This window comes from Kwoniella botswanensis, chromosome 2, assembly GCF_036426115.1.
Source record: "Kwoniella botswanensis chromosome 2, complete sequence".
Taxonomy (NCBI): Eukaryota; Fungi; Basidiomycota; class Tremellomycetes; order Tremellales; family Cryptococcaceae; genus Kwoniella; species Kwoniella botswanensis.
This window is the reverse complement of record NC_088600.1, coordinates 2,394,488-2,418,112: the sequence shown is the minus strand read 5'-3', so window position 1 is coordinate 2,418,112 and position 23,625 is coordinate 2,394,488. Positions and strand designations below refer to the sequence as shown.

Sequence of the window (23,625 nt, the reverse complement as noted above, 5' to 3'; positions counted from 1 at the left end):
CATAAATGACGCCTATACGAAAGGTTCAGGTCAATCATCACTCACAACCCTCCATGCTTTGATACTCCCATCATCACCTGCTGAGCTCAATATTCCCAGACCTTTCTTATCTTCCCTTATGCACCATCCTACAGAATTCACATCGCTGACTCCATGAGCATCCTTGATGGCTGCTATGGGTTTCATGATCACTCCTGATTCTGAAGAAGTAAGTTGGAAGACTACGATCTTGCCATCTCCGCCTGCTGAAGCTAGGAGACCAAGATCGGTAGACTCACGAGATGGAGAAGGCGAAGGTGACCATGCTAAGGAGAATATCGAGCGGGTGTGAACCGTGAGGTGGAGAACCTCAATCCATGATGAGTCAGGCTGATTACCCCTGTATACACATATCCCGTGTCATCTCACCTACTTCATGTGTATGTATGGAGAATGGATATCGACTCACTGCCTCTTCCAAATCCTGATTCCACCCAAATCACCTCCACTAGCTAGATAACTACCATCAGGACTGAAAGCTAGACTCCAAACGGTTTCGTCTTCTTCTAAGGGAGGCACATCCAGTTCCCTGTCTGCTTCTTTCTCTGCTTGGCTGGGTATCAAAGCGCCAATGAGCGATGCAGGAGAGTCCGGTGACAAGGTGAGAGGAGTGGGGGTCAGTTTAGGATGGAGTTTCTGGAAGATCATCCAGTCGGAGTCGGGATCATCGAAAGCCAGATGGATATGGGAGTCATATGATGCTGATGCTAAAATCTGAATCATTGGGAGGTATCAGCACGAGTAGGGCCAAGTGTGATCATTTATCAATTTACCTCTTCATGAGGATGCCATGCTATACATTTTACGTCCTGCGAATGCTCCATCATCACTGCTATACATTCAAAATCGGCGTCCGGTTGGACTGAGCGAGTGCATGCGTAGATTAAGGTCAGCGGAAGCCCTTACGAACAATAATTCTTCATGATGGAGCGGTCATGTATACACAAGGGGAAGGTTGTAGAGCCAGAACTATCACTCACCTTCCCAAACCCAGACACTCTTATCTCTAGAACAACTCGCCAGCAGCGCTCCATCGCTGGAAAAGGCTACACTCTTACACTCGCTCTCATGCCCTTCAAGCGTAGTCACGCATTCCCACTCTTTCTCTTCTCTGCCCTCTACCCCCTCTGCCTGGGATTCTTGCGGTTTGAATACGCCTTCGTCATCATCTTCATCCTCGTTATCGGAAGAAGGAATGACTTCCTCCCATACTCCGACTGTTGAATCGAACGATCCGCTTGCTAATGTTCGCCCATCAGGTGACCAAGCTATTGACCTGACTGTTCTCTTATGTTCAGTGGGGATCACTTTGTTCAAGCTAAACACTGGTTTGGGGTCGGATGATGAGGGGAAACCACTAGCAGAAGGAGTTTGGGAAGGAAGGATATAAGAGAATAATCGGAAAGTTCGATCGGTGGAACATGAGGCGAGTAACGGACGTGTCGGGTTGAAAGTGACGTTCCAGGCTGGTTCGCTATGTGAAGGGAGCTCAGCTATGAGCTGAAGTTGAGGCATTATAACGATGGTATATTCTGAACGATGAGGGCAAGAGGAGAAGAGATGGATGAATAATTTCGAATAGAAGGGGACAAAGGTGGAGGGGAATCTCGATTGTTGATGACGAAAATGACTGAGATGATAGCGACAAACTTATTCAAGTCGTTCTTTTCTCGCCTAGTACTATATTTTAAGCCATAGACCATATATTATAGATTGATAGAGAAGGACACTTGTGTAAAATAGCTTATAGATATGACTATCGTGCAAGAGAAGAAAATACCCGTAACTTGCTTCACCGGTTTCCTAGGTGAGTTACCCTAAGAATACCCAATACAACTACCATGACATAAGGTGACTTGCTGATCTTTGCGTCTTTGCAGGAGCTGTAAGTTTATAGTGGTAACAGTCTTATACGCACTGGAAAAAAAAACTACCATGGAAGAGCTTACTGAAAAAGGTCAATTGCATGTGGTAGGGGAAAACCTCAACTATATTATCGTTGATACAGCAGTTACCAAAAGACTACAAGGTAGTACTGCTCAAGAACGAATATGGTGATGTAGAAGGTGAGCTAAGTTCAGCCAATGATTGTTTCCAAAAATTCAGCAGTGTGCTGATACAGGTCACAGTGGACTCGCTGCTGGCCTCTCAATCGAATATCTCAGGTGTATCGGAGATACTGAACGGATGCTTGTGAGTTGACAATGGGATTTGATACATGGTTTGCTATACTGAAGGTCTTTATCAGGTGCTGTACGATGGTGGGATTGGTTGAGAATGCTCTCAAGGAGATTAGGGATACTATGCAGCCCGATAGGATCATCATTGAATCTAGGTATGTTGCAGCTATCTCATCAACGTATATCCCGAAGCTATTGACATGTAAAATCAAAAATTGGGACAAGTCACTGATATTTCTGCAGTGGATCCGCCTTCCCCGCTACTCTTGCTCTGCAGATACGGCAGCTCGAACCAGAAGGCTTCAAGCTAGATGGTGTAGTAACGGTCGTAGATAGCTTGAATTTTAAAGGTTACGAGGATTCGTCCCCTTCCGCTAAGGTCAGTCTCAACATCTTCTCAGAAATATACTGTACTATATGATACACGCTGATATGACATATCGTGGGCAGTTACAAGCAAAATATACCGATTTACTCTTACTATCCAAACATCACCTCGCTACCGAAAGGCAAATGGATGATCTGATAGATTCCTTAAACGAGCTGAACGACGAAACGCCCAAAATCAAAATTGGTCCTCCACCTGATAATCCACCTAAACCTGAATTGATCTTTGGACTGGATACCAAATTATTCGGATTGGTCGAAGGTGAAAAGGAAAGCTGGGATAAGATCGGTGGAAGTGCCGGATGGCATGGTGATGAAGTTGAGACAAAGCAGATATACATTGGGAAGAAGGGAAAAGCGAAGCGCACACATACTCATGAGGATGGAAAGCATTGTGTGGACTGTAAGGATAAAGAAGATGATGGAGAAGAGATACATGAGATACAACCTATGGATAGAGAGCTGCTGGATAAGGAACTGGGTAAAATGTCTTTCGAGATATATAGAGGTGAGTACAGTTAAATCTCTTTCGTGCGCTTCGGATGAAATAATACAAGGTACGGTCTACATCTTACATTGTACGCCGTGCTGACAGCATATCTGCTCATAGTGAAGGGATTAGTTCGTCTCCTATCCGCCGAGCCATTAGGCTACACCACCAACATCCTAAATTACGCTTTCGGTCGATACGAACTCACGCCCATACCGTCTCTGGATGAAGATGACTCGCTTGAGGGGGTCAGTCTTAGATTGACGGTCATGGGTGAGAGAGGAGAGGTAGCTAGAAGGGCAAGGAAGTTGGCTGAAGGGCTTGGTGCGCAAGTAGAGTGATAGGACAGGATAGGACATCATAGGTCAATCAGGTCGAGGCAATCAGATGCTCTCATTTTGTCATGGTTACTATCCTCGAGAGTCTATGACACATCTCGTGGATTGTAGATTCGGAGACCCTTTCATGTAGTCTCGTCTTCCGCTAAGAAGTCAGGCTCAGCGCGCTCCTATGTTGACGCTTGGAAGAACAAAGGATCCACTCGTCCCCATTCAGACTCCTCCTACATTCGAGGTGTACTGATCACAGGGTCGTTGTATCTCCCCATACGACGACTGGATACTCGATTTGAGTTTGTTCCGATACTGTTTGATTGATCAATGTTGAATCAGGGAAGAAAAACTCTGCCTCATTGTTACCCTTCACTGATCTATTATCCTGGACTGATTCAGTCCAAACAAGATGAATCGAAGAATCTCCTTCCCTGTGCCATCGACATACCAACCACATGCCCCCCCTCGACCATCATTGCTTCGATCGACTGTTCTCGCTTCGCTGTTTGGTACCACCAAGACCGATACCAACCCGCGAGACGATGAGATACAGAGGCTTAAACAATTACTCTCTGATACCCAAAGTGAAAATGAACGACTGACGAGCGAAAACCAGATTCTGCAATGTAATTTACAGTCTATTCACTCGCCTCGAAGCGATTGGAAGATCTGCGAACATTCTTGGACAAGCCAGAATCTAGCTCATCAATTGAGTGATATGTCCTCGGTAGTTGATATACTCGCTGATGCTCCTCATGGTTTATTGGATACTATCAAATATCTCACCGAAGATTTCGAAAATTCTGTGATCGAGTCTAGAATACGGAACTTCACTTATACTTATACTGACTTAGCGGTCAACATCAAGCTACTGCAAGATACCGATAAAGAGGCGTATGCCAATATCGAAAGAGAATTCCAAACTTCCAAAATGGAGTCTAAAGATATACGTAACTTCGTCCAAGAGAATGTGATGAGACGATGGGCGAGTATCAACGAGATTTACGTAGATACAAGGGAGAGTTCGGTAATTAGGACTGGTTATGATAAATGGTTTGATTGGGGCTCCTATATGAGCTTCAACGATTGTAAACTATGTTTGACCGAGGGAACTAGGATAGAATTGTATAATCCGCTTGATAAGTCTGATAAAGAGAGGATCACCATACCCCACTCCTCAGAGGCCAATGACAGGGTCAGGAGGATAATGGATACTTGGAAAGAGTCCTTCGGGGATACTCGTGCCAATAGTCAGAAGGGTGCTCGGCCAGGTGTTCATGATTCCCGGATGTGATAGTGAAATGTATGAAGTTTGTACTGATCTTTCAACTTTGCTTGACCAGAAACTTGCCAAGGGATCGAATGTGGTCGGAATAGGCTGCTCTTGCGACTGTGAAACTCTCCTGGCATTGTCTGAAAAACCAGTTCTCCGAGCTCTGACAAAGGTTCCCAGCCGTACAAGCATCTCAAATCCTTTGATGTGACAATAGTCTGCATCAGTGTTGTATCAAGACACACAATCGCCACTATCGTATCACATCGAGCAGACCCTTGGTACGTTACATCTTGTCCTGATAAACAGGGTGTTTGACAGCGTCCGACGTTACCTTGAAATCCATACAAGACAAGCCGATATGTCGACTTGCGACTATCGCTTCGACTTCTCCTCCGATTCCGATTTCGATTCCGATGCATCCCCAACATCCAGCCCGGCACCCCAGAGTTCCATACTTCTCAGGTGGAACCGGGACACACCCCTACTTGCTGCTCAACAGCTATCTGCTTCATATCATTGCCAAGGAGCTGATGCCAGAGAATCGGCTCTCATGGACCATGTAGGCGAGGTTTGTATTCAACGTGATCGCCTCAAGTCTAGACTGTCCCAGATCGATGCTAAACTATCAGAAGCAGAGAAAGAAGTCCATTCGCCCAGAGCGTGGTTTGAAACTCTCTCTGCTCACAGTCGAAGAAAGACCGTGACTCAAGCTTCCATCGATGAGCTGAACAAAGACAAAACCCAAATCGAGCTTGTGCTGCAAACGTGCTTTAAACAATTTGAAGAAATAGACGAAGAAGCTCGGAGAGTTTCTGAGATTATACTTTGTGACAAAGTCACTCAGTACCGGGATACACTCTTCGATGAGTTGACCAGGGTCAGATACGATTCAATCGTTGACTCTTTTCCTATAATGACTTCAACAGAAGGACTGAAAGAATCCATCCAAAAGTCTTACGATCAATGCGAGACCGATGAAGATCGATTTAGTAATCGGATTGGGGAGATGCACATGGAAGTGACGAGTTTTGAGGTTGATGACCGCTCGAAAATGTCGGTACCAGTCTCGGTTATATTAGATAAGAGACGACTTGATCTGGAAGTGGCAAGAGGTAGTATGAACCAAAGTTCCAAGGTCACCATCGTTCCTGCTGATAGGACGAGGTATGATCATATCCTACCCGAAACCTCATGGGTCCCCGATGGCCACTTGATAGGACAGAATGTTATTGATGATATGAAAGAGCTCGGGTTAAACAGCAAAGGGTGGCCGGTTGGTGCTGAAGCTCATGGCAAGGCGGTGTCGGGTATCCTCAGAATGTGAGAGGAGGAGTAGGCTCAGCATGCAGTGGTATGGCTATTCATATCAATGCTCGTATCGGAAACATATTATCGTCGAAGACCATACCTCCGTCCTCAAACTGTATTGGGATGTAAAGTGCTTGCAATCAGCAGGTGATGAATTCAGTTTTTCAAGTCAGGTTCAGATTTCGAAAGCGACATCCATCGATCACTGTAGTAAAGCACTGTATAGAGTACATCAAACGGGATCGAGTAGACGGATGATCAGTACTTCAGTACGTTTCGAATGAGCCTTAAGCATGCAACACGATGATGTCACCTGTGTGTGTGTGTGAAGGATGTCTGTGCGTTGGCCACCTCGCATCAGCAACATCACATCACCTGGATCATCACCTCACCTCTTCTTTCTTCTCTCATGTCTGTCAAGACCATTTCACTTCCCACTCACATCCTTGACTCTGATATCAACATCATCATCCTCATCCTGTTCTATCCATCACCCTACCTCACGCCCCACCATGCCACCTCGTCCCTCTCCTGCCCGACGTCAAAAGATTACCCGACTCTCCATCAACCTCGGTAAACTCCCTTCCGAGCTCAGTCTTTATATAATCGACATTATAACAGCCAAACACGATACCCATACGCTCCTGGCACTCATACGTACATCTCGACAACTCTACCATATCTGCGCGCCTACGTTGTATGAGGTTTTAGATATAGCTGATGATAATTATCGAGTTCTCTATGGATTGGGACCAAACTTCGATGGTCCACCATTTCCACGTAAAGCGCCTAGACCCACCAATGATAAAGATCCTTTTTCAAGGAAATACAATCTACTTCGTTCGACTCATTCACTCACTATCGAGAATGCTGAACCACTCAAAGCAATTTTGGACATTCGATACGGTTTTTGGGATTTAGAACCGGAAGCTATCGATCCTATCATGGATATTTTCACTGACCTGGACTGTCTCACTTTTGCGCCCATGTTAGTTTACGACATTGAACATGATCCTGAAGAATGGGAAGAGGTGTTTGAGGGAATTTGCGGTATAGCTCCGATGTTTGGTATCTGTTATCATACCGGTCCTTACCCTAGCGATTGGCGGACGTCGAAAGTCATCAGACAAGGTTTGGCAGACGTATGGACAATGGATCTTACGATGCATGTCTACGATCTGGACTTTGTATGCGTGGATAAGTACGAAATGGAAAGAATTCAAATATTCTTCTGTCCTTTAAGCAAAATCGAGGACAAGAAGTTGAAGAAGAACTATCCTGCGGATCAGCAGTATACCATCAAAGAGTTTATGGTTCGTCATTTTGACAGAAGGAGCGAGGAGTAAGTCAATGTCACTCCCAGGTTCAATATCTAGTTACCATAAAACTCCTCTGTGATTGTTGTTTGCACTGACAACATACGTCTACCCGCCGAATAGCTTCATCGGCGTCAACTCCAGATTGAAGAAAATCGAATTCCATAATGTTATATATTGCGATGACCTCAAAGAATCCAGAAAACAACCGAAGATTACTCAATGGATCACAAGGACCAAGGTTGACGGACAGTCTACAGAAGTTCCTTCATCGACTTCGGATGCTACATCACACGACATTCAAGCTTCTTCGTCTTCAGATGTAATGAAAGGTAAACCTTGCTACATGCCACCCTGGGTGATCAGCTTGTTCGACGACCAGGAAGTGTTGACTCAGATAGACCAGATGGTGGAATTTTGGCCGGCTCGAGAGAACTGTTGTCGTATCTGTTGTAGGAATGGATATGGGGGTTTGCAAGACTGGAAACCAGAAGTAAGTCACCGAATCGTCGTTGAAACCTTCGCTGTGAACACAACTGATGTGAAGCTGTCCAGGGAGAATCACAAGTATGATGGAAACCGACCATTTGTTATTCGTACAATATACTTTTCCCTTAAGATCTTTTGTATACCACATTCTCTTAGGTATATATTACCTGTTGTGTATGCATCTAGTCCATGTAAGGAGAGGAAGTAGTGCATCTGCCTGTTCTGTACAAATTTGAGTCAAACGTGTGGCTCAACCAGCTTTATCTTCGCCTAGGCTCTCTCCTTACAAGGGATTTAGACAATGAGTGGACACCCATTGTGGTCCAATATCCTGAGAGGTCATCATTGATACCTGAGTCATCGTTGAGATCCTTTCTTGCTATACCCTACCTTTTTTGCCGTTGCTTCCAAATAGACATATCTTACCTACAATGGTCAGGTCTGAGCAGAAAAGGTGTGCATCGTTCACGATCTTGTATTGGAACACGTCTCAACCATCGACTGTTCTCATATAGGGTGTCACTATTCTTCCCTATTGTAATCTTAAGCCACTATCCAACCATCTCCACTGACCTCTCCTATCATACCTGCTTACATATATTACCTATCACACATACGACACTTATCACAGTGAGTTGAGTGCTTTACTGTCACCCGATCTCATTTCTTCGGGCCAGACGCCTATTTTGGTGCACCAACTACAGTACGGTTACTTGACAGATGTCTATATCAAGTCTCGAAGCTAATATGAAGGAACAAATTGAAAGCGGTGTAGAAACGCTGAATAGGATGTTAGATCAGTACGGCGACCTCAGATCACAAATCAATGACAAGTTGACGTCCTTGATCCAGCCTGGAGAAGTGACCCAGACCACAACACTAGAACCGCATGGGAAAGGAATACCAGTCAAGAGGGCGTGCCTGCTCTCATGCGGAAGTTGTCCTTCTAAGACCGAGTACATCGATCGAGAAGAGCTCCAAAAGATGGGCTCTACCAGTATTTCCTCGGAGGAAATGGACTATTGGGCAAGGCTAGAACGCGATAGATCCATTGAGGGATCATTAGCCGTGAAGAGGTATAATCTTCAATGTGAGTTGGAGATGGCTGAGAATCGTTCACGTCAAGTTTCCAACCCAGAATACAAACTCGATTACACACCTACAACATCAACGTTGGACCCAGCCAGCGTAGATTTAGATATTCGGAGGATGGAACACGCGATTTTAAGTGAGTTGGCAAGCGAACGGAAAAGTAGCTTGAATAAGCTTCGCGGCTCAGATACCTTGACTAAATGGGTGTATTTTGAATCTTACAATTCATACGTCCTTGATCCCCACACCAAGAGTCAGATAAGAGGTAGATCAATCAGAAACGTATTGAAAATGCATGAGTTCGAAGCCAGAAGATACTCTTTAGGCTTAGTGACGGAGCCGGAAGATGAGATTGATTGGAAAGTTGCTTCAAGTAGAAATTTCGATCAGAGAAGTAGTACGATATCAATCTGTTACGCACTCAGCAGTGGGGAATACTTGGAGATTGATAATTTCTCCATTGTTGATCCACCTTTCGAACATGAAGAACTCCTCAATTCGTTGAATTGTGTTGGACGGGATGACAGAGGTTGGTCCAAAGACACCGATGAGGACAGTCTGGGGGATTTGAAGAATTATATTTCGGAGTGTTTAGCTTATTCTGATGGTGGGATTATTACCAACAGCGGCGAGGTCCTCACGAATTAGGAATGCTCATTTGTACAATCTCATAATCGAGATGCAGTCCATGTAGTGCGGCGGGAGCTGGCTGAACAATCCTGATGAGCACGGAAACCCTCTCCTTACACAGATATCATTCTCACTTCGAATACCGTAGGACTCGCATGAGCTGAGTGTATGCTACTGCTAGCCCGGATCCTAAAGCAATGCTATTTGCGCGAAGAGACATGTAACATAGAGGCCCCAAGTTCCTCTTTTCAGGAAACAATCGCACAAAGGTCTGAAGAGGTCTGAAGAGGCTTCCAAAGGAGCTTCGCTAGATCCTCAAGGAGAGAAGGAATCTCATACTGAGTCGGATATAAAAGCCAAATCGGTTGCTGACAGATTTCGGAAAGCCTCGTTTGAGATTCCCACATCAGCTCTCTTACTATAACCAAACATACTAATTTACTATACGACACAACCATTTCGTGCAGCGCAATTGTTTTTTTTGACATATCGAATCCGAATACATTTTTCCAATATCGATATGAGTTTGATCCCTTCCAACGTACAAGACAAGATCATCGAGGCCATGAACGTCTGGAAAGTTCCGGCCTGTGTCATCGTGGCATTCCGAGAAGGGTCGGATACCGATCAACCCGAGAAGGTAGTGCTCTGTTATGGAAAAGATAAGGCTGGTCAACCCATCCATGATCAGGTAAGTGATTGTGACTTAGTGTAATGCCCATCCTGACTCACGGGAGGGTGTTCCACGATAAAGGAATGATATTAACTTATGGTCCGTACGTTATCAAATTTAGACTCGCTTCCCTCTCAGTTCAAACACCAAGTTATTCACGAACATGGCACTCGGGCATGCGTTTCGATCCAAAGGGGTTGACTGGGATACACCTGTCAAGGAGATCTTACCTGACTTTAAAGGATATAACGACGAATATACGAATACCTGGACACCAAAATTGCTAGCTTCGCATACTTCCGGTCTACCCAGATATGACCAGGTCATTAGGCCTGAGTTGAAAATCGATGGTCTGGTAAGCTCTTCCCACGGGAAAAATATCCCCGTAACGTAAAGCACACAGAGTACAGTACAGTAATACTGATATCCTCTGTTCTGATTCCGAATAGTACGAAGCTTTTAAACTACTTCCCCCAGTCGCCAAGCCAGGCGAACAATATCAATATTGTAATCTCACATACACGATCTTAGCCAAAATCATCGAAAAGCTCAGTGGTAAATCATTCTACGAATATCTGAAAGGAGTGATTTTCGAGCCCCTCAAGATGGATTCCACGTCTTTCGACAAGGGTAATATAGGAATATCTGGGTATATGACTTACCCAGATGATAAGGGGGAAAGACAGGTCAAGGAAGTACCTTATTACCTTGATAATTGTAGAGCTTGGGATCCAGCTTTGGGTCTCTTCACAACCGCTACTGATCTGGTAAATGCTAATTAATCTTCCCCTAGTCTCTCCCCAGTAACGAACGTGACGCTGATAATGATGTATAATATGTCTAATTTAGCTCAAATGGGTAGAAGCACTTCCTTCTTTCCCTGACTATCCTCTCGCATGCTCGTCCATTGCCATAGAGCATGTAGAAGCTAATGATTATCCGAATCTTAAAGAAATATGCTCGTACGGTCTTGGTTTAACTCAAGCAGATAGAGAAGGATCGATCATACACGAACATACGGGTGATTCGTCGGGATTCAACTCCATGGTTGTTGATTGTCCCGAATTGAAGATTAGATATGGGATGATGTGTAATGCCATACCGTACGTTGGAGGATGTGGGTTCAGGGATTGGTTGAGAAATACTTTGCTCGATCATTTGACAGGCGACGATTCAATCGATTGGTTCAAGACGTAAGTATCTAACGACGAATGCGGATGAAGGTGAAGTTGAGATGCTGACGGAAAATGGTAATTGTTGTCCGTGTAGAATTCTGGATAAAGAGAAAGAAATAGCTCATAAGCCCTCGCCTTCCATTCCTGCCACAGGGGACCAGAAGATCATCGGTAAATACGTTTGTCCAGGTTTCCTAACTTGGGACATCAAAGAAACGAATAATCTCCCTGAAAAACCTCAATGAGCTCCAGATGTAGTTTGGGACAACAAGCTGTACGCTGATCAGAAGCCTGTTTTGGCAAGTATGGGTGAAAACAAGTTTGAAGGTTGTTTCGAAGTCAGGCATTGGAAGGGTGGGAAAATCGAGTATGATACGCCTTTCCAGGTTGAGATGTTGGAGGATGGTGAGAAGTTAAAAGTCACTGGTATTACTGGTGTAGGGCTTGGGTTGAAGGAGGCTGATCATCCCATGATCTTCGTGAGGGAACATGCGGCTTAGGGAAATTTTGAGGATCTTAGTTGCTGGTCATGCATTTTGTCACCGCTCGACGTGCCACATAGGTTCTCTAAAGTGTGAGTAGAGTAGGTGTGATTAGGATGTTATTGACTAGCGGGATCAAAAGTAAATTGTAATCTTGGTTAGGATTTTCTTCCCCGCTGATACCCGACCGGACATTGGGCAATCCACTTGATTTTCGCGAAATGTTGATGACATTATTATTGCTTTGATTCCCCTTCGCATCTCCTAGCATACCCTCCTCCATATTGCACTTAACATAGCATATCTAACAAACTGACCACCATGGTCGCCGCCTCCCCTTTCCTTCTTCCTATACGGCGTCCCTGTCCTCGTAGGCTCATTCGGCATTTTCGTCGGCATCTCCAATCTCAAGCTAAGACAGTTATACAGGAACTAGATGAGAGGGGTTTCATAGCCGCTTTGACAAGGTGGGTAAATGCTCTACAACAGATCGGACCTTCATAGTCTGTTCGTAAAGTCTAATCTGAACTTCTGTATGTATGATATGGAATAGTCCCAAGCTACATCAACATGTCCAATCTCCTACTACAATCTACGCAGGTGTAGATCCTTCGGCATCTTCTTTACACGTTGGAAACCTCTTACCTCTATTGGGTTTATTACATTTCCAAGCTAAAGGACATCAATCAATATGTCTTGTAGGTCATGTTCGCACTGTTCCTACAATAGTATGAGCTAATGTAGTTGGTATAGATAGGTGGAGCTACAGGTTCGATAGGTGATCCCTCGGGAAGATCGACCGAACGTAAAGCCCTCTCCGCCGAGGAACTAGCAGTGAATGTACAAGGTATAACACATCAGGTACATCGATTCTTCGCAACTGGCTCTGCATATTTGCAGAAGCGTGGAATAGATATCAAAGGGAAAGGAAAAGAAGTTCAGGAGGATATGGGTATAAAGGTCGTGGACAATTACGAGTGGACTAAAGACGTTTCATTATTGGATTTCTTGAGGGGTCCAGGTAAATTATCGAGAGTGGGCGTGATGCTTTCGAGGGATAGGTGAGCCCTCTTGTCTCTGTATCTGCTTATCATTACCAACATGTCCAATGATAATTTGGTTAAATGTCAATTCTGATTGACATGTGTTCTCCCTGGATGATTGCAGCGTCAAAAACCGTCTGACATCGGACTCCGGTATCTCCTACACCGAATTCACCTACCAATTGCTACAAGCCTATGATTTCTCTCATCTATGGAAAGAGTACGGATGTAAGATCCAAATGGGTGGATCGGACCAATGGGGAAATATCGTCTCGGGGATTGACCTGATCAAGAGATCACAATCGCAGATACAGATACAGCAGCAGCAGCAGCATAACGAAGATTCAGTGTCGGGCGAAGAAAGTGGCACAGAACTGGTGGGAGAGGAAGAGGAAGTGGAGGCGTATGGATTGACGATACCGCTTTTGACTACCAGTACAGGAGAGAAGTTTGGGAAATCCGCTGGGAACGCTGTGTGGTTGGATGAGAGGAGGACTAGTCCGGCGGAATTTTATCAGGTGAGTGGGTCAACGGTCTATGGAGAGGTCGAATTCAAAGCAACAGGTAACGGTTCTGATCTGGCCGTTCTTCTTTGTATAGTTCTTCCTTCGCACGACGGATGAAGATGTTGCGAAGTACTTGAAATTATTCACTTTCTTACCTACCGAAGAGATCGACAGTATCATGGCGGAGCATGAGGTGAGTCGTCAGATCAGACGAATCAAGATTCGAAAAGGATATCTGATCGTTTGCTGTATACAGAAATCAAAATCAGCAAGGAAACCTCAAAAGTTGTTAGCATCAGAGGTGACCGAGCTAGTCCATGGTGGTGAGTATGATTCCCTCGTATTGCATCTCAGTCAAGGACAGTGAATAACTCAATTCCATCTGTTTATTTCCAGCCGACGGTCTTTCCAAAGCTTTACTAGCCACCGAGATCCTCTACCCCTCTACCAAACCCACCATCTCCTCAGGCATGTCCTCAATATACAAAACGCTCAAATCGTCCGATGTCCTAGCAGCTTTCGAAGGTGATTCAAGATTTCATAAAATCCCTTTCTCAGAGATCAAGGATAAACCAATATCCAAGCTTTGTGTGATATATGGACTATGCAAATCTCGAGGAGAAGCTTCCAAAGCTATATCATCGGGGAGCTTGACATTTAACGATAGGAGGATTAATGATCCGAGGGATGAAATTAGGAGAAGCCAGTTGATTGATGGGAAGATTGCGATTGTCAAAATAGGGAATAAGAGACAATTGATCTTTTATTTAGAATGAGGAACGCACACATATATATGAGTACGGAGATATGGACCAAGTGGATGTTCTGTTGTCGCTTGATGTGAGGGATGAGCAAGACACGGTTACGATATCAACATGAACAGCTAGATCCTTGTACATTTTTTGAACGGATCATCATTATTACATATATTATATATAATGCATTACAGATCCCCAACTCATATCCATTTATCAATACCATAATTAACATCTACTCAAGATTATAGAAGTGTTCAAAGATATCTACGTCAACTAGAGGCCATCCGTTGAATCAACTTATGCCATCCATCCATGACTACTCCATCCCTGTAAATTACCAGGTGCACCCATCGTTCCAAATCCATTCTGACCATTTGCTCCATTGTTATTATCCGACTCGTTTTGATTTTGATTCTGCTGAGATGGATGTGGTGTCTGAGTAGGAAGATTAGGTTGGATTGGTGCACCAGTATTTGCGTTTGTTCCTTGCTGTGGTTGCTGTGCATTTGTGGATGCGGACGCACCATCCCATCCGAAACCGAATACCCTCGATAAGAAATCATCCGGTGCTTGAGGCAATGTAGGGGGATTGGTATTACTTTGAGTTTGCGCCGAAGGGAAATAATTACTTAACATCGATTGAACAGCTGGATCCAAATTGCCTGATCCACTGCCGTTCAAGTTCCGGTTCGTCCCATTGGTGTTCAAGTTATTCATCATATCGAAGGAAGGGAAAGTCGAAAAGTTGCTTGTAGATGTATCGATAGGGAATGTAAATGGATTAGTATTCATGTTACCAGTGAGTAAAGGGTTATATCCATTTTGCTGCTGTTGTTGCTGTTGTGAAGCGGCTTGGTGAGATTGTATGTTACCTTGTTGTGGTTGAGGTGGAGGAGGCCCAGTAGCATGAGTGATAGTAGGTTGAACAGGATTGAAGGGCATCGGATAAGCATCAAATACAGGTCGTTCACTCTCCTTATGTTGTTGGGAATTACCATGATCGCTATTTTGAGGTGACTGCGATACGTGTCTGTTATGATCCGGTGTGGTCGAGGTCATTGAGGTATTGGGCGAATCAGCTTCCAGTTGCGCTTGTCGAATCAACTTCTTGACTGCTCTCTGTAATCCACCGGACTCTTCATCGTCAACATCATCCGGGTCTTTCCGTTTGCCAAGGGATGACCCGGGTGTTTGGCGTCGATCTTCCACTTCGGCTGTAGTATCATATGGTCAGTCAGTGACATCTTGGAGGAGGCCTACTTGACTCACCTAAAAGTAGATCCATGACTCGTACAGCTGCTCTAGCAGGATGTGACACGTCCATTATACCTCTACAAGGGTATCGATCAGCTAGAAATCGGGGAAAAAATAGATGAACCTGGTGATTGGATTGAGTACTCACCTCATCTGATCCAATGCACCTTTGACTTCTGAGATCTTGGCATCGGTCTCACGAGAGTACATTTGTCTTCGAGGTGTTCGCTGAGGATGACCAAGATCAGCTGACTCCTCAAAACACGCTTTCCGGACTGGACTCACAAGTAGATCGATGATCACCACCAGACCGGATACGGATACTATGGCAATTGACGCTCATCAGTCACTGAAAGGATCTAAAGGATTTGTTCTTGTTTCATTTGCTCACCATAGAAGAGAGGTAACCTGAATAATGGAACACGAAATCAGCATATCATGTCTAATGAAGTAAGGTTATCACCAGCAAGGGACGGTTACGTACCACCACTTTTCCAAGAACGAAGCTGTTCCGTCAGCGTCCGACATCATCCTCAAACTTGCTCTAGCAGCTCGTATACATTGTTCCTTCGAGTAAGCGAACCTACCGACAAATGTAACATTAGCATTCTACAGCGAGAAAAGTGTGATCAGTTGGAAAAGAAAAGCAACGCGATCACTCACCTTTCATCCTCGTATCCTCTGGACAACCAAGGTCTATGTAATCTCATCATTCTTGAGTGAATAGCCAAATTGAGCATGATCTTCTCATAGTACCGCACGAGAGCTTTGGGATCTTGCGAGGGTGGTCCCTTGGTGTTAGGATCGGGTTGAAAGAACTCGGGCAGCTCCATCATTGCTTTTCGTAATTCTCCGTCCACTATTAAGAATACGGGATGTCAGCGGGAAGGCCATTGAACACAAAGAGCAGAATTGTAAGACCGCCTCTACGCACCACTCAGACTATTCATGAAAAACCTGAAGTCAGCTTTTCGACTTTCTCACATTGGGCCTATCGAAGATTCTGAACTCACATGAATGAATAGGGTGGATGATGATTGTTATTAGCCTGCCAAATCTGCCTTTGAGTGATCTCGGCGAACTTCAATCGAGCAAGTTGGAACGACATTCCTGTTCTGACAGATATAGGTTGAGGTTTGAATGGTTGATCGTCGATTATATCTTCATCTTCGATATTCGCTGGCAATGCGGTTTTGACTGAAGGTAAGATCAATACATATCAGCACTTTACGTTCATAACAAAGCAAGAGTACGTGAACACTCACTTTGATCAGGTTGAATACTACGGGCCAAGAGGATCGTATATCAGCAACCACGAAAGAAACCCCAAGATATTGTTTGCAGGGAAATTTTCACTCACCTGCAAGAAAAGTTGTAGCTTGGTGCCAATTGCCAATCCAAAAATACCAAATTCCACCAGATCCTCCTTCCTACTTCCCTCTGAATCAGACTCTCCCACCTACCCGTCCACATAGGTAGCGGTTTCCCATCTACCGCTTGTTGCTCTGCACCCAATCGTGACAAACCTAATCCTTGTGCCATCTGCAAGATTGCGAAATTAGCAATGGTGCGGTCGTCGGAGTAGATGATACGGGAGAGGGGGAACTTACTTTGATAGCTGCACCAAGTAACGCCCAAGCTGCATCTGCTCTATCCCGATTATTCTATGCAGCCAGAGTAAGTCAGCTAAGCTCCTTTGGTCGGCGCTAGGTAGCTCACCATGAATACACCTAGAAGTATGATACACTGCAAAGCTTCCATCGTATGACTTCCGACGAAATCAGCTGCCCATAATGCCTAAGACCATAGAAAGGCCTATCAGCTATTCTTTCATGATACATATGCAGGAAGACGTACACTTCTGGCAGCATTGAACCATGTGTCAGGCAAAGAATGAGCTTCCTCAACCGTAAAGTGTCTACTAATCTCCGACTGGTCCATGAACGTCAAACCGAGCTGTGAGGCACGCGTACATCAGGACCACAAGTAGATATAGAAAGGTCAGAGCTCAAGACAACTTACTGTACAGACCGTCAAATACAATCCTAAGAAAGGTAGAGCGATGTCATGTGCAACCCGTTCCGAAGGTAGGGACCATAGATCGTTACATTGTCTTAAAAAAGTCGGCACATGCATACCTGGATGAAATGAATTGAAATGAGCACGAAGGTATTAAATAAAGAGGACATGACCACTCACATCGATGCAACCAATCTACCTTTTCCAGATACTATCGAGGAAACAAGACATATATCAGTCATCTTCTATTCTCATTATTGTCCTTCATGAAAAAAGAACGACCAAGCTACTTACCGCTTTCACCAGAACCTCTCCTCTCTGTCTGGAAGGTAACAACCTCGTCAAAGCAATAATGGCCACATCGGTTTTCCTATAGAATAAGTCGAAAATATCCGTCGGACCTAATAATTCCAACAATTGATCTATCTTTTGAGCTCTTTCTTCTATTGATAATCTCGACGGTTCAGCTCCTTCGGGCGTTACACCGGGAGTCTGATTAGCGGGGTATGAACCTATCCTCCTGAGTCCCAGCGAATCGTTCGATCTTGTCTGTTCTAATGGAGGTAGATGTAAACTTCCCAGAGGGGGTGGAGAAAGTGTGAGAGGTGCCTGTTGAGGAACTATAGATTTCGCAAGGTGATAATCGTTATTAGGTGCTGGACGAGATACGGAAGATAACCTTGATCCGAAATGAGGCATAGAATGAGAACCGTCTGCTCTAGATCTACCGAATGCGAGATGCTCCAATGTCAAGGCTGCTCCCTCAGTATCATCCACAGTCTCTTCCTCTGTTAGTGCCTGGGACGAGCCTCCGCCAGGACCTGAAGGAACAGGAATTTTGGTCGAGTTGCTCCGCTTTGCGAGCTTTGGGGTCGAGGACGATCCTTCCTCGCCTTCTCTGAGGATGTTGAGGAAATGATCTAGATCTGACGATCGTAATGCCCCGTTCTTGACTAATGCCGCTTCTAATGCGTCCAATCGATGGGCGAGGACTGCTAGTTCGGATGTCGTAGCGAAGTTGTTTCTAATGGAGGTTCCAGGAAAAAGGTCAGTTGAGTTCTTCGGGCAGCAGGAATGCATCTTTCAGACACTAACGGTGATGCTACGACATTCTTCTCCGCCTGAAAACAACGAGAACAATTTCAGCCCAAATCCTTGATTCCGCGATACAATATTCACTTACCATCCCCACTTCATGACACCTCGCTTGATCATTCCTCAATATACATGGCCCTGTTGACAGTATCACATGTAAACATCAGTAAAGTGCTAATAAGGTTTCTGAACGGAACCGATCTTCGCCGAGTAACTCCGTTTGTTCATCTCCACTTACCACAAGGAAATCTACACGACATCGATCACATCAACGTCAGCCATTACATCAAAGCACCACATGGAAGGATGAAGAGGAGTAGGTATAAAGGAAAGAGATTCACTTCTTATCACATTTTATTTTTCTCCTTCTACATTCCGAACAACTCTGTACGACCCTCCTTCTCGTCGCATGTGGTTTCCTCTCTTTCTTCTTCTCGTTGGTATTTGTTTGTGGACTTGGTATAGCATCGAGTGTCTCCTCATCTTCATCATCTGATACTCCCGGAAGTACCGAATCTGCGTTCTCAGGTGTCTGAGTCTGTGACGGTGACTGATTATGCGATTCGTCTTTGATGTGAAGTAGTTGTGGGAAAGGCGGCAAGTGAGTGACTGACCGAGGTAAAGGTGGATACATCGACGGTGGAGGTCGAGACGATGGCATTGTGTATGATGGATTGTGAATGCCGCTATATCATGGATGGTTGGTATGGGATCAAGGTCAATAAACAAATGGATGGGATGCCAGGATGAAGGTTGATGATTGATGAGTTATTTTCGTGCAGAGGCGTGACTTTGAGTTGGATGTGAGCGGACATGACCGAAAGAGGAAAAGGAAGCATATACGAGTAGACATACTGTCAGTAAAGTATTCCCCCATTCAGGTAATAAAAAGTTACCACAGTCTACACAGTATAGGATATCTCCGAAAATCGGCATTGTATCATTGTATCACTGACGGTGTCGTGTCGCCGAGATCCCATTGTGTGGGAGAGATCTGCCAAGATCGACAGCGCAGCATCAGCATCAGGAACACCCACCATCATCATGATAGTGCATGAACATGATTTTGGGACGGCAAAATCATTCTACAAATCTACCGATATTGCGATACAACCCTGGCAGTCCGTCGTAACATGAAACATACGTTCTACGAAAGATCAGATCAAATCATAAAGTATGGTCTCGTTGTCTCGGTATCTATAATTCATTCACTGTATCCCAGTATCGAGCTACCTACCATATTGTTGGTCCACCCGTAAAAATATTCATCTACTCTACACTTTCTACTTTTCTTCCCTCAATAATCCTCCTTCGTTCTCATTAACCTCATCTTCTCCAGCTCCCCAATCACCCCTCGCACATCCCTCACATGATACAGTATAGGTGGATAATTTGGTCGAGATGTATGTACGTCAAAATGATCTCTTATGACTTTAGCCAAATCTTCGTTTGTTCCTAATATTCTTCCGTCTATTTGAGCTCCGGACGTCTCTGTCTCGGTCTCTGTCTCGATGTCGGTTCGTATCGTGAGTGGGGCTGGAAGTGGGATAAAATGGATAGTCGAAGCTTGCAGAAGATTATGAGGTATATAACCTCTCGAAGGTCTCTCCCTCGGTAGAACCGTCTCTATCCTCAACCTCGTATTCACACTTCTAGATGGGGGAATAGAATCGAGTAGATTGAATAAAGTAGAATCGAATGCCCAATATAAATCGGTATCTATCTCTTGACCTAGATCAATGATGATTAATCTAGTATAGAAATACCGAGAGAATATCAATGGGTATAAATTGAGTTTACGCTCAGCCTCGGCACTTCTGGTGCGATGGAGATGATCGTCATCATGAGAGATCTCATTGGATAGTATGGTAAGTTGATTGAGGGATGAGATGAATTTGAAGGGAAGATGGATGGTCTCGAGATTTGGGAATAAACATAGATTACCATCATCTTGATGATTGTCGATACGTTTGTCGTTTTCAGGTGATTGTATAGGTCCGTTATGAGTTTGGGTTTGGGTTTGTTCAGCATGATCAATTCGGATATCATTATGTATATCTGGATCAAGCTCTGACATATATTCTAATACTTCTAAATCGCATATTGTCAATTCCCTTACCAATCCCAAAGCATCCTTCTTCCTCCCACTTTCATCGTCGTACCCTTCTAAGACACCTCGTATGTTCCCTTCATCTAAGGATAGAGTGTGATATAGTTCAGGGACTAAATCGTCGTAGAAGGTCCTAGAGACTCGAAGTAAGATTGTTGGAATGAGTATACGTAGGATGTCGAGTAAGTGGGGATGAACGGCTGAGATGGTGGAGAGGGTCGTCTCCTTCGTAAGAACGTTGTAAGTTGAATTTGATAGAGTTGGGGCAGGAGAAGGGAAAGAGTGAGGTATTGGTACTGGGTTTTGTGTCGTGGTCATTGTGCTTGTCTGTGGTGATTGAATTGAACTCAAGATCTATCCCTCGAAAAGATGTATGTATAGATGTATAGTAGATGTGTAGGTGTAAGTTAAAAGATAAGATCCAATGTGATTACTCGTATCTCAGGCTACTGAAGAGAACCATTACCAAACATATGAGAAAGAAAGATATGAACGATATCATACCATCCTTCTCCTCCCTCAACAACGATAGAGGTGGCGATCACCATGACCATCATCATCACAGCATCTGGTCTTGACATCTTACTCAATGAAAATTTGTGAGACTCAGAGATAAGCAATTGTCTTGGTCGCGTCACGTCATTCGACAAATGATCTGCGTTTAAACTTTACATCCTGCCGAATAGAATGGGTAATGCATTCAGTGCTCAAGTACTGGATTAGTGATCACATGGCTGACAGTCAAGTGAGTCGGGTCTCAGATGAGAAATATAATCTGAGACCAACAGCCGGAACGCAGATAGAGTGGAGAAAGCTAAAAGATCTGTTTTGTGATCTGCAATATAACAGATAGTATATGATGACTACTCGGGTGGAAACGTTGAAAGGCATAGAGATACGGGATATCGTCCGGAGTATATATCATGCACCGCATGCCTGAATGAGTGTTGTACAACCGTACGATGATATTGAATCTCTCGTCCTTTGCTCCACCGTCATCCTCGCGAGTACCCGTGCGGACATGTACTAACATCTCAACCAAAGTCACTCGCGTCTATCGATCATGACACGGTGATGATATGGAGCACGATGACAAAAGAGTGGTGTTTTTGACCATCAGGTACTCGACACCTATCCACTACTATACATAATTAAACAGGGCGTAAACGAAGAGTACAAGATACAAGATGTGATGTATCCTCTCTCCTTCCCATCGGCAATCATGCAACTTGAAGCTATACCTCTGCGATGTTACCCCCGATGACCAACAGTCTACAACTCATCATGCCCAATCCCCTCGATCTCAATGATATCCCCAATTTCAGTCCGAGTAGCAATTCAAGTCCATCTCTCAAGCTACATCCCACACTCACTCCGTCATCTACCATCTCTTCTCTGAGTTTCCCTTCTCCTCTCGATATAGACATCGACCAAGACGTCAGCGAGTCTTCAACCAGTATGGATCCCCTGGGATCCTTGGTGGAGCTGATGAATGCTCTACCTCCCGAGATCCTCCAACAAATTTGGTCAAATGTCATCTCCCACCCTTCAGCCTCACTTAGATTATCGGTTCTGCGAACTTGCAAATCCAACTATCGAAAGATCGTTCCCCAACTGTATAAACACGTCGTCCTCACTTCTCATAGTTGTCGATCATATTTTTACGGTCTGGGACCAACATTCCATGGTCCGACCGCTGAGGAAAGCTCAAGGATATGGCCAGTGAGTGGTCCAGGTATAATGCCCCTCCGATCAATCGGTCTATCCTACGATCCATCAATATCCACTTCACCATTTATACGTAGATTCACTTTGTGCAACTTGGTCGAATCCGTGGTGATATCCGATATAGAAAGTATGATGGTGTTATTGGAAGCTGGAAGTGAAACCTGGAGAAATGGAATGGACACTTGGCGATCACGTGTACTGTTCGATCAAATTGATTCGATCACTTTCCTATCCCCAATCTTTCGAGCGTTGGATCAACGGCCTTTGGTATATAGAGGGTTGTTAAGGGAAGTTTGGAATTGTATAAAGAGCGATTCGGTGATTATACATTTCCCAGATCATCCTTCGCCAGTTTCTGGGAATTACTACCAGGAGGAAAGAGAGGATGCGGTGTCGAAGGAAGATACATACAGGATTGCTTTGGATATATTGGGTTCACCCAAAAGCTTAGGCCAGGAGAATCGCCTATTGGCGGAGCTGGTTATATATACACCTCAGTTGGATGGGATCGATTTGAGCAGAGTTGGTGCAAGTAGAGTCAAGGTGGTTTTGATAGGTAGGAACAATTGGATAGCTTGTGGGACTAGTGATAACGGTCGTGAGAAAGGAGACATGAATGGACATAAGGAATGTCTGTCACAGGAAGCTCAATTAAGGAGATTCGTAAGGAGACATTGGTTAGTAGGGATAGATAATGATGAGTAAGTTGAATTTCACCGATGACCTTGTCGAGGTGAAATGAGACCTAGGACGTATAAGATCTGAATTCATAATTGTCTATGTTTACTGATGAAATTGGAAATATCATCAGGTACATTGGCATACCCCAGGAAGTAGAGAACGTATCAATATACAACGTCGCGAACTACAATCGACGACGATGTGTCACTGGTCGAATATCCAGTACGAATAACAATAACGATCATATGCAGAATAACGGAGTAGGAGTGATAATAGAAGATGAGAGCTCATCGACAATCTCGTTACCTACGATTTTGTATAGCGCTTTGGAAGGGGATGAACAGCTAGCGAGGGAAGTAGATGGAACAGTAAAATTCTTGGGTATGGAGTAGTCAAGGGCATAGAGAGCATGTGGAGAAGGACGGGATGTCGTATTAGTGGAAAGTCGGGCAGCATGATATATCAACCAGTCATCCATAACATATCAATGTAGCAGGATGGGATGAGAACGAGAAATGACAACGGATACACATATCACTGGATCACCAGCTCATCCCTCTTC

The 23,625-nt window shown here is 44.4% G+C and overlaps 11 protein-coding genes across 11 annotated transcripts; 8 read left to right on the top strand and 3 right to left on the bottom strand.

The window, feature by feature from the left end:
• Positions 1–30: 30 nt before the first annotated feature.
• On the bottom strand, positions 31–1,554 carry L199_007809 (uncharacterized protein; the record flags this gene model as incomplete). Its single annotated transcript, XM_064893495.1, has 4 exons — positions 31–379; positions 449–753; positions 813–901; positions 1,020–1,554. 4 exons carry the CDS (start codon positions 1,552–1,554, stop codon positions 31–33), a joined length of 1,278 nt encoding a protein of 425 aa, XP_064749567.1.
• A 237-nt stretch (positions 1,555–1,791) lies between these two features.
• L199_007808 (uncharacterized protein) lies at positions 1,792–3,437 on the top strand (the record flags this gene model as incomplete). Its single annotated transcript, XM_064893494.1, has 7 exons — positions 1,792–1,821; positions 2,015–2,105; positions 2,169–2,232; positions 2,288–2,374; positions 2,463–2,598; positions 2,670–3,114; positions 3,217–3,437. The coding sequence occupies 7 exons, from the start codon at positions 1,792–1,794 to the stop codon at positions 3,435–3,437; spliced, it is 1,074 nt and encodes a 357-aa protein (XP_064749566.1).
• Positions 3,438–3,837: 400 nt separating this feature from the next.
• L199_007807 (uncharacterized protein) lies at positions 3,838–4,722 on the top strand (the record flags this gene model as incomplete). Its single annotated transcript, XM_064893493.1, has 1 exon — positions 3,838–4,722. The coding sequence occupies one exon, from the start codon at positions 3,838–3,840 to the stop codon at positions 4,720–4,722; it is 885 nt and encodes a 294-aa protein (XP_064749565.1).
• A 340-nt stretch (positions 4,723–5,062) lies between these two features.
• L199_007806 (uncharacterized protein) lies at positions 5,063–6,028 on the top strand (the record flags this gene model as incomplete). Its single annotated transcript, XM_064893492.1, has 1 exon — positions 5,063–6,028. The coding sequence occupies one exon, from the start codon at positions 5,063–5,065 to the stop codon at positions 6,026–6,028; it is 966 nt and encodes a 321-aa protein (XP_064749564.1).
• Positions 6,029–6,524: 496 nt separating this feature from the next.
• Positions 6,525–8,025, top strand: L199_007805 (uncharacterized protein; the record flags this gene model as incomplete). Its single annotated transcript, XM_064893491.1, has 2 exons — positions 6,525–7,354; positions 7,452–8,025. 2 exons carry the CDS (start codon positions 6,525–6,527, stop codon positions 8,023–8,025), a joined length of 1,404 nt encoding a protein of 467 aa, XP_064749563.1.
• A 512-nt stretch (positions 8,026–8,537) lies between these two features.
• On the top strand, positions 8,538–9,557 carry L199_007804 (uncharacterized protein; the record flags this gene model as incomplete). The annotated part of the gene is made up of 1 exon (XM_064893490.1): positions 8,538–9,557. One exon carries the CDS (start codon positions 8,538–8,540, stop codon positions 9,555–9,557), a length of 1,020 nt encoding a protein of 339 aa, XP_064749562.1.
• Positions 9,558–10,059: 502 nt separating this feature from the next.
• On the top strand, positions 10,060–11,887 carry L199_007803 (uncharacterized protein; the record flags this gene model as incomplete). Its single annotated transcript, XM_064893489.1, has 6 exons — positions 10,060–10,230; positions 10,334–10,567; positions 10,662–10,979; positions 11,062–11,405; positions 11,482–11,558; positions 11,640–11,887. 6 exons carry the CDS (start codon positions 10,060–10,062, stop codon positions 11,885–11,887), a joined length of 1,392 nt encoding a protein of 463 aa, XP_064749561.1.
• Positions 11,888–12,190: 303 nt separating this feature from the next.
• Positions 12,191–14,194, top strand: L199_007802 (tyrosine-tRNA ligase; the record flags this gene model as incomplete). The annotated part of the gene is made up of 7 exons (XM_064893488.1): positions 12,191–12,336; positions 12,423–12,571; positions 12,627–12,930; positions 13,037–13,430; positions 13,513–13,611; positions 13,675–13,741; positions 13,815–14,194. The coding sequence occupies 7 exons, from the start codon at positions 12,191–12,193 to the stop codon at positions 14,192–14,194; spliced, it is 1,539 nt and encodes a 512-aa protein (XP_064749560.1).
• A 279-nt stretch (positions 14,195–14,473) lies between these two features.
• Positions 14,474–19,205, bottom strand: L199_007801 (uncharacterized protein; the record flags this gene model as incomplete). Its single annotated transcript, XM_064893487.1, has 21 exons — positions 14,474–15,390; positions 15,446–15,507; positions 15,579–15,658; positions 15,716–15,753; positions 15,822–15,838; positions 15,915–16,013; positions 16,094–16,289; positions 16,365–16,372; positions 16,444–16,627; positions 16,696–16,712; positions 16,791–16,972; positions 17,041–17,094; positions 17,150–17,227; positions 17,288–17,386; positions 17,453–17,568; positions 17,630–17,660; positions 17,744–18,473; positions 18,545–18,570; positions 18,633–18,682; positions 18,783–18,793; positions 18,886–19,205. The coding sequence occupies 21 exons, from the start codon at positions 19,203–19,205 to the stop codon at positions 14,474–14,476; spliced, it is 3,315 nt and encodes a 1,104-aa protein (XP_064749559.1).
• A 636-nt stretch (positions 19,206–19,841) lies between these two features.
• On the bottom strand, positions 19,842–20,972 carry L199_007800 (uncharacterized protein; the record flags this gene model as incomplete). Its single annotated transcript, XM_064893486.1, has 1 exon — positions 19,842–20,972. The coding sequence occupies one exon, from the start codon at positions 20,970–20,972 to the stop codon at positions 19,842–19,844; it is 1,131 nt and encodes a 376-aa protein (XP_064749558.1).
• A 966-nt stretch (positions 20,973–21,938) lies between these two features.
• Positions 21,939–23,455, top strand: L199_007799 (uncharacterized protein; the record flags this gene model as incomplete). Its single annotated transcript, XM_064893485.1, has 2 exons — positions 21,939–23,083; positions 23,194–23,455. 2 exons carry the CDS (start codon positions 21,939–21,941, stop codon positions 23,453–23,455), a joined length of 1,407 nt encoding a protein of 468 aa, XP_064749557.1.
• Positions 23,456–23,625: the final 170 nt, after the last annotated feature.